General features: G+C 37.6%; 1 protein-coding gene and 1 long non-coding RNA gene across 4 annotated transcripts in view; both read right to left on the bottom strand.

The window, feature by feature from the left end:
• The window catches only part of plcb3 (phospholipase C, beta 3 (phosphatidylinositol-specific)), a 68784-nt gene extending 63832 nt beyond the window's left edge, over nt 1-4952 (bottom strand). Inside the window, exon 1 of one of the 2 annotated variants that reach the window (XM_048185977.1) lies at nt 4320-4952. In XM_048185977.1, coding sequence (XP_048041934.1) covers nt 4320-4418 — 99 coding nt within the window. In that variant the 5' untranslated portion in view covers nt 4419-4952. The remainder of the gene's footprint in view (nt 1-4319) is intronic. The other variant, XM_048185976.1, reaches the window with a different exon arrangement.
• A 1456-nt stretch (nt 4953-6408) lies between these two features.
• LOC125264180 lies at nt 6409-8914 on the bottom strand. Of its 2 annotated transcripts, none has more exons than XR_007184010.1 (3): nt 8011-8914; nt 6968-7137; nt 6409-6869 (listed from the first exon to the last, which is right to left on the bottom strand). It is a non-coding gene; the product is annotated as an uncharacterized LOC125264180 (long non-coding RNA). The 2 variants fall into 2 exon arrangements; XR_007184011.1 differs by lacking the exon at nt 8011-8914 and adding an exon at nt 7490-7565.
• Between the last annotated feature and the right edge of the window lie 1013 nt (nt 8915-9927).

Genomic DNA, 9927 nt, shown 5'->3' on the forward strand with positions numbered 1-9927 from the left:
GGCCATAAATCATTATAAGCATGGTCTTCATAGAAAGTGTTACCAAAAAAATCTTACTGACCCAGTGTTGCTAAGTAATTTGGGCTACTTTTACATTGTTGCCAATGGTAGTTTTTGTAGTCAGCAATTTTTACTGTAATTGGGCTAGTTTTGATTAGCAGTTGGCCAGGTTTTGTTGTGCAGACCTGGCAACCTTGTACTGACCCCAAAATGTACTGACTACCAAAATCGTAATGCTAAATATGGCTGTAGTTAAATATGGTAGTTGTAGGAATAAAAGTCCTGCCCTGCCTGCACCTGTTTATTTATGCCAGGGGTATCAAACTCAGTTCCTGGGGGGGTCACAGTCCTAAAGAGTTTAATTCCAACCCTGCTCCAGAGTAGATACTACATTTGAATTTGAATTTACTTCGCGACCATTAAAAAAAGTATGTTCTATGAATATAGGTAGTATGAATGACATTCAGACATTGCATTGCATTCAGACATACTGTGTTGGCGTACTGTTTTTAGCACACTATGTAAGTATTCGATTTTGGACGCAGCGCTGTAGTTTTCAAATAAGCATGCAAGGACTTGATTAGCTGGATCAGGTGTGCTAAATTAATGTCAAAGCTAAACTCTGCAGGGCTGTGGCCCTCCAGTAACTGAGTTTGACTCCCCTGGTCTACACTACAATGTAACCTAACCTGAAAAACTGTGTTTCTTGCATCATGAGTTTTAAAAAGTACAATTTATGACACCATTGTTGTCAGATTTCAACAGCTACAAAGTTTGTTGTAAATGTTGAAACTGTTCGTTTGTTTGCCAATTCAATTAGATTGGAGCTGCACTTGCATGAATAGAGACTAAGGACTAAGCTTAATCCTTTTCTGTGGAACTGGGGGTGAGTGTTCACTGCTTCTAATTACAGTTTAGTTGCTCAGTTGGGAGCTGCACACAGTATGCAGATTTAATGAAAATTTGGTTTTTACCACCTGCAGTCCTCGGCAGTAAAATGCCACACAATGTGAATTTGTCAGAAATAACCAAACTCTGTGTAAAAGTGAGATTGACCGCTCAGAAGAGAAGTTACAACTCTAATTATCTGCTGTGTGTATGTAGCCAGAGAGGCAGCGGACTTGATGGAGGGGATTAAGTTTAGCCGCAGTCCATTCCGTGATCAATTAGGATCCTATCCAAGCTGGCTTCCAATCCCATACAGGTCGAGGGTTGGGAAATGGTCCATTGAATGTTTAAAGGTGCACTAGAGCATTACATCTTACAGTCTGACTCACACCGGTTCATTCTGAGAATTAGATAATGTGTTATAGATCATTAGATCACATCAGTAGCCACAATGTTTGACTACAGTTTATTTCAGAGAGAAGAAGAGATTAACAGAACAGGAGGGTGGCAGAGAGGCAGAGATGATAAGAGAGGCACTGTTGCAGCATCTTCTTTCTCATTGATATCTGACATTAAGCACTATGTGAATGTCCTCATCATCAGTGGCACAACCACAAGGCATAAAAGGGACTCAAATACACAACAGACCGTTACATCACAAAACAAAAACGCCATACCATCACTAGGAGTTCAAGCCCTGACATGACATATTCACGCATTGTGAGTTTGCTTGCACAGCTTAAAAGCTTTTATCCATTTCCATGTTATTTAAAGATCATGTACAATGCATTATACATAAGAAACACTGTGTAACTTACACATTTCATCTTAGAGATATGGGACAACAGTGTTATGTTTTAGCTATCTTAACAGCATTCATCTGTGATCTTTGAAAATCAAGAAACATTCTGGTGTTCTTGATTACGGAACGATGGGTTTAAAGACTCCCTCAAAGAAAATGTGTTTTTATCTCGATAAAAGTGTATTATGATAGAAAAAACATTATATTTATTATATTAAATATTATATTGATAGAGTAACACAATTTGAGTAACATGTTAAAGAACTTTGAGACACAACCTGGTTAGTTTCAATCACTTTTGGAATTTCATAATCTCACATGTTTTATTCTAAAGCCTGTATTATTCTGCTATTATTTAATGAGTAGAGTACATCTTAGAGCTATAAAAACAAACATATCGCCATTGTGATGGTGCACGCCCATCTCAACAAATCCATTATCCCAACTTATGCAAAACTATACAACAGGTGTTTAGGTATTTAGTGCTGTACTTTTTCTGTTACCATGTAGCATTTTAGGTGAAAATTTAATCCAAGGGGCTTTTACCCTGGTGATTATACCCTCATAGAGAAAACTATGTATATGTGAAGGGCTAATTCTCTAAATAAAGTCAATTATTTCTTGGTCAGATTTTTACAAAAACAAACCATTTTTGAATAATAAAAAAAAAAAAGAATAAAATTGGATTTTGTTGAGATCTTCTTGACAAAGTCTCAAAGTCTGGTTCCAATAGCAAAAAAGGGGTCAGAATTTGCCTGAAGACAATAGAAGGTTAAACTGGCTTTGTGACAGACAGGCAATTATGCCCTTAACTATAGCTATGACCTCAGTTAAGGGTATAATAAGACCCCATTATAGTTAAATACAGCTAGTTATTTATTTATGGATGCCTCTGTAGACACAGACTTATCTGCCAATGGATGCACACATACACACACTCCAAATGAAATGCCACTTTCTACATTCAACAATAAGAACAGTTCTATAATATTGAAGGTTTATGACAGCCTCTCTCTCTCTCTCATGCACACACACACACACACACACACCTGGAGCATGTCTATGTAGAGTGAACTCAACACAAACCACTCAGCATTTATGGGCTGCTTAAGTTAATTATTAATGACTTTTTAAGACATGAAGTGCATCAAGTTGTACAGGCCCACTTTCTCCTTACTCAACGCTGCTCTTATCAAAAGGTGTTGGCTCTTTAAGCTCCAGTTAAGAGCAGTGGGGATCAGCTAAAGCGGCGCTCAGTGATTTGATCAAATAATGGAAAAGAAGCGAAGATTTTCTCCCCCTAATCTTTCAACATAATTACAAATGTAATGGCTATCCAATGCAAGATTTGAAACATGATCCGCACACACACACACACAGGCCCTTGTTGCCAGGAGAGCAAGTACGCGGAAGAATTTAGAGGAGATGGTGATTTCTTGTAAACATATGGGTTTATGTTGGCATTAACCCTTTAAGAGAAATACTCAAGGGGAAATTGTGCAAATTATGTTTCCATCGAGTTAACTAACATTCAAATACCAAAACAACTTATTTTATTTTGACCTTTCATGAAAGCACCACTGTTCCTCAATTGACATTTTATGGAGAGGTCTACAACAATAGGATGGATGAAGAAGAAATGCAATTATGTCTAAAACAAAATTGAATTTCTATTTCATGAGAAAATATAATTTATCTCAGTCCAATTTATTATTAAATTACACTTATTCTGAGTGCTTTCATATGAGCAGAAGGGATGTGTTCAGAACAGGGACATCTTACATTGATGTCTATCAGTGGGAGGTGGATGCCCCATCTACATACATTTTAGAAGTCTGTCTTCACAAAGTATGCCTAACATACCTAAATCAACTCAAGGTATCATTAATAAAGGTTCCAAGACCTGAACCGAGTTCACACATGTAATTATTTTATATATAACTACTATAAATGAACTTTATGTGCCGTTCATCTGCATTACCTTCAAATGACAGACTGAAGGTAGCCTACCTTTTGGTTCAGGTTTTTAAAAATGTGGTATGTTTAATATTTTGTGCATTTCTGAAATCTGATAGCCCCATCACGTAAATCTCCTCCTGATATCCCTTACTCAATTCAAAAGAATTTCCTAACACAACCATAATACTGTCAGGATGCTTTTGGACTTCACTTCCTCCTTCAATGCGAAAAGGTTTTAAAGACCCAAAACATGTTTCCTGACTCTAATGACAAACATGGAAAATGGGCCTGATCCACAGTGTTTTGATTTGACACTAAACTGGTCTATAATTATGTCTAGAAGCAGTTAAAGGGTTAAACTCAACTCCATATGCGACACGACTTATGAATTTCATTGCTCTTACATATTTAGCATTATCATATTTCTCGGTAGAAAACAATTTGCGAGTAGCTAGAACAACTCGGTATGAGGAAAAAACATCATCAAACATAAGTTGAGTGAGAGTTATGAACATGAGACACAAGAACTCGATTTAAAGAGCGTTGAACTCCACATCTGTCCTGGGTGTCAGATGTACTCCTGTAAATTACTTCAACAACATAAAGTAACACAAGCCGGGAATCACGCCACATAAAATCACAGAGACGCGCACGGACGCGATCTTCTTACCTCGTCCCACTTGATAAACTTGCTCCCCCGTTTGAGCACCTCATGGACAGACACCGGTTTGAGCTGCAACGCGTGTACTCCCGGTTTCGCCCCGGCCATGACTGCTGAATCGACGGGTGGCGACGCCTCTACTTCTCGGTTTGAAGTCTCTGACCTTCAGTGTCTAGAACCAGAGCCCGAGCCAAAGCCTCGAGTCCGGCTGGCTCAACGCACGCGGACGCGACTGTCACACATTCACGAGCGAGCAGAGTTTATGACTTTCGCGATTGTTTATTCATCTAAGCGCTTATCACGGCAAGGACTTGAATTGATATTTTCCTTCCTGTCCGTCCATCCGCTTGGTAATGATGAGATCCCCGCTCAGGAGAAACTTTCACTTGACTTTGGTCCTCGCTGGAATTTGCTCCTCTTTTCCTTCATGTTTTCTCCGAACTAAATGGGAGCGCGAGAAGGACAGGGAAGGAGAGAGAGAGAGAGAGAGAGACGGGGGGAGTAAGGAAGTGAAGGAAGAAAAAGAGAACAGACGAGGGAGTGTTTTTCTTTTCTTTTCTTCTGTCTTTCCGTTGTCATTCCAGTCTTTATAGAAGCATGTGCTGCTGGTATAATGTATCCAACATTAAGAATAATTACTTTCACTTTCCTCTGGTACAGTTTTTCCCCTCTATTTAAGCATGTTTTTCATCATTCCAAGAAAGAATGTTAAACACGAATCTCGCTGTGAGCCAAAGCACTTGAGCACATATAAAAAAAATAGTGCTGTCAATCGATTTAAAAAATAATTAATCGCTCATTTTTCTGTAGGCTAATTAATCACGATTAATCGCACATAACCCTAAAGTTTTTAATATATTATTATATTGTAACCTAATACTTTCGCATTAAATCTCCAACATAAAGACGGGACATTTTAAATATTTGTTTATTGGCATCTAGCAGAGGGCCAGTGATACTGGTAGTACTGGTGTCCAATTGATTTTTTTTTTTTTTCTCTCTCTCAATTTTAGACATTAACCACTGAACATTACAGCTATACATTTTAACATTTAATAGGCTTTAAAAATATAACATTTTAATTGAAATGAACTTAAAACAATCAGATAAATCCGTTGTAATAGGCTAAGGCCGGTTTCACAGTCAGGGCTTAGCCCAGGATTAAGCCTTAGTTCAATTAGGATATTTAAGTAGCTTTTATAAAAGTACACTAGATTAAAACATTACTGGTGTGCATCTTGAGACAAAGAAATGAAACTGACATATTTTAAGATATGTCAGTACAAGTTGCTTTCAGTCGAAACAACTCAAACATGCATTTTAGTCCAGGATAGCTTAAGCCTTGTCTGTGAAACCGGGGGTAAATGTCACACTTAGCTGTGCCTTTAATATGTCAGGGTTCAATGGTTTATCCGAAATTGCATATTTCCCTACTATATAGTAGGCGAACAACAATATGTGACAAAAGAAGTATGTCCGACTTCACAGTACTCATAAAAGAGTAGATGACCTGATACTTCTGGTGAGATTCTTAAGTGTGGACTTTTTACTATCCCACGAGGCCACGAAAGAAGATTTGTGAATGGTAGTGAAGCAACACAACTGGTCACATGATAATGACAACATGGCGAATGTAGTAATCTGGATTACATTCAAACTACACACATTCATACTATATAGAACATACTTTTTTAGCAGTCATGAAGTACTTTATTCAAAATAAGTACCGGCCTATCAGTATGCGATTTCTAACGCAGACTAATTTTTTTTTCTACTGACCCAGTCAGGCTGGTTCAATGTGTTAATTTTGACAGCCCTAAATAAACACAAACAAAATCCATTAACGTGCATATTAACTCCAGCCCTCATTTGTGGATATAAAAATTAGTATGTTATATGCTTAATTTATCTTTCTTTTCTAAATTAAATATATAGAACAACCTCTCTCTCTCTCTCTCTCTCTCTAAGTAATCCTAATTTGCACAGTTATAAATTAGGATATTTAGCCTACTTTCAGTCCTCTAATTGGATTTATCAGCATGTTGATATTTCACATAACAGCATCAGGACATTTCGCAATTTCAGAGACAGCCTTGGCTTCTTAGGGACAATTTTTATTGGCGGAAAATAACTGCATATTTTAAAATAACTCGCCATAAGTGTTGATAGAACTGTATTAATAAAGCCAAATAAAGGGTCTACATGTTGGCCTATATATAAATAAAATAATTATATCCCACACAAGGTGGATATTTGCTTATGTGATACTGCTTCAATTTTGTGCACACCACCAGTTTGATCAAATCTCTTGTACACTGAATTAGCTAAACAAACTGCGTCACAGTAGAGTTAACATGTTTTGATAATACAAAGTCCGGTGAAACCATGGATGTTTGAGACAGGATCCAGTCTTCAGGTATAGGCTTTCCCTGTTACTTTTTTGCTGCATACAGTGCTGGAAGGTTCCAGCTTGTCAGTGCCCATTAATACTGCCCCCCTTTCTCTTCCTCATTCCCGAACAGGTGTCCTCTTCCCAGATGAAAATATACAGTAATTCTCCTGGGAGAGTCAGAAAGCAGAAAGACAGTCAAAAAGTGACCCTTCAAAGGTGCACCTTGCACATTTTCTCAACTTTTATTACTTTTTGGGATACTCACTCCCCCCACACACAGACACATATTTTCAATGTCAAGCCCAGCTGGGCCTCTCATTCTGTGCTCTGAATGTGTCTTACAACCCCGGCTGTGAAGAATGAGATTTGTGGACTCAAGAGGGCATGTCGCTTTGGTAAAGCTGGAACAGAAATTTTGATGAAGAATAATAACCACTGCGGAGAAAGAGAGAGAGAGAGAGCGATGAGAATATAAGGTCATGAGAGGAAAGATAACTGCAACTTCGATAACTGCAGTGGTCCAGTCGCTCTAATCACAGACTATTTCTGACCGAAAGCCAAGCACTCACAAAGACACATTGTATTTTAGCCCAGAGACACAAGTTAACATACACACACAGCCTTATCCAGAACATATTTGATTAAAAAATATGCCATTTAAAGATGTCATCTGAACTTTCTACAAAGTTCCTCCTCTGTTCATTGCTCAGTGTATCTTTCTCCCTGTTTTACCTAATGAGAAATCCCTGACAGAGTCTACAGTAGCAGCAAAGGCTGATCACATTACTTTTTAGATAGCAGAAATGTGTGCCAAATGCTCTGAAACCTCCTCAAAAGCTTCTTTGTTAAACCTCAGGCAAGACTGACTCAAGGTCTTCCAAGTCAAACAGTTCACTGTTGCCATCTAGTGGTAGCTACATCATAACTCTGGAACGGTAATACAAACTAGGGGAGCGGAAGCTAGTTCCAAACACAGTATGTTATAATATTATAGCATGCAATTGATATGATATTTTTTATTAAAGTGCCAACAAATGTGATTTAAAATGGTCAGAAATCAGTTCTCAATTGCCTTTTCTAGAGCATTGGTTCTAAGCCACGGTGCTGGAGTCCACTAGGGGGCCTCAGCAAACTTCCAAGGGGATCTCGAGATTAATTAAAATGACAAAACAAGCATTAAAATAAACCGAAAAACTAAAAATCTATATATACTACACGGGGTTATATGTTGCCTAATTTAAAATTAAATATTAAAATGATCGGATTTATTATTTTTATTTTATAAATATCTTGTTCAGTAAACCATACCACTGAAAATGTCGGACTTTAAATATTGTTGTGGACAATGGAGGTCTTGAAGACAAAAAGGTTGAAAACCAGAGCCTGAATTTTTACACAACAGCTGTGTTATTAATGCATCGGTTTCCTCATCATTCCTTCAGTTTCTCTCAATGGCCACAGCTGTGGACTAATCAAACTAATCTCTCATCAAAATGGCGCTTTTGTTTCCTCTCCCCACCCACTGCAGGCATCCTCGTCGCTCTATTCCTTCCCAGATCCTTATTTCACTGGCTCTCTGTTGTTATACCCCTAATATAGGTCATTTTCAGTTTGCCAAACACTCTGCTGCCAATTCATTTTTCTCTATCTGTTGTTTGTTGTGATGCCATCTTTCTCTTCAGCCAGGTGGCAGCAGCAGCACAACTGAGATTAATGCCTTGGTTGATAATTTACACGAAGTATATGTGTGTAGCCTACCGTCTTTCTCTGTGCTGGTTGTGTAATTTGATACGAATTGGTCAGAATATATTTTAAGGTTGTCATTTTATCCTGGGTCAGTCATGAAGGCAGTGAATCATGTGTGATTTCAGAGAAATGCTATTAAGGAGGGGTTTGACAAGAACAGATGCAGCAAACTTCATTGTTTATTTTCATGAATAATATTTTGAGAATTTTTGTTCTGTAAATCTGCACAGGTCTGAGTCAAATGAATTCACACTCCTGATGGCAGTCTACTGCTGCGTTTTTTGATTCCTCGGGACCGCATGTGCCTAAACTCTCGTGCTGAGCTTTTGTCCATGGGTGAGGGGCTGCAGAAATTGGGGAAGACAAAAGAAAAGGCTTATTTTGAGTAATTTCACCTCCTTCCTTTTTGTCTAAACACAAACAATAATTTTATCCTTTATAATAAAACTATTCATTGTACACAACACACCACAACGTGAGTAAAATGATGTGTTTTATTTCATGAGGCAAATCTGACATGATTTATTGTGTTTTTTAGATGAGTATATCAGTTATTACTAGCCATTCTTAAGAGATTATTACAAGTTCACACAAGAATCAAGTCACAAATGCAGCTTTACCCTCTTACCCTCGCACACCTAGGGATCATAAAATGCTACTTAGAGACCATAAGAAGACTGCAATATTAGCACATGATACTATCGTACATAGAAAATCAATAGTCGCCAATAATGTTGTACATATCTTGTAAATATCTGTACATATGCCTGAGTTTACAGATACATATATGTGAAAAACTGTGTCACAGCATGCAGTGGGTTTACTGGACTGTAAGATCCAGACACAGCATTTTGAATAATTCATTGTCTTCATGCCACTTGTAAAACATCATAGTTAGAGGTAGGAATGTGCTGTGGCCTCTACAATCAGCCTATAGCATTCTGACAACAACATTCCACTTCTTAATTGTTTGTTATGATCATTTTTAAAGTCAGTAAGTTTCGGCTGAATCTAAAATGTCTACTGGCATACTGTCTTTCTGTCAGCTGTACATTAGGAATAATTGACGATGGGCCGTTTAATTATAAAAAAAAATTAATGCACACCAAACAAAGCAAAAATGCGCCAAAAGATATCTTTAGCCCTCCCATAAAGCACTGCGAATGATGTAATCGAGTCGATCTCCCTACACTTTCAAAATATTTAAATATGATTATATTTTGCAATAAACTTCAAATATATTGTTTACACACACACATATATCGTATATATACAGTATAATATGCTGTTTGCAGTGGTTGCAATTTTTCATGGGATTGTAGTTCTTTCCCTCACTAAAGCCGTTAAATACACAGTCTTGTAGTTGTACCTTTGTATTTTTGACCGATTTTCAAATACTTTTTTGCTTCAAACGCAAGTTTGTAATGTTATGATTCACCACTTGGCTTGGTTAATGGCTTATAATGCTTTAACTAAGAT

The sequence above is a fragment of the Megalobrama amblycephala genome, linkage group LG3 (assembly GCF_018812025.1).
Source record: "Megalobrama amblycephala isolate DHTTF-2021 linkage group LG3, ASM1881202v1, whole genome shotgun sequence".
Classification (NCBI taxonomy): Eukaryota; Metazoa; Chordata; class Actinopteri; order Cypriniformes; family Xenocyprididae; genus Megalobrama; species Megalobrama amblycephala.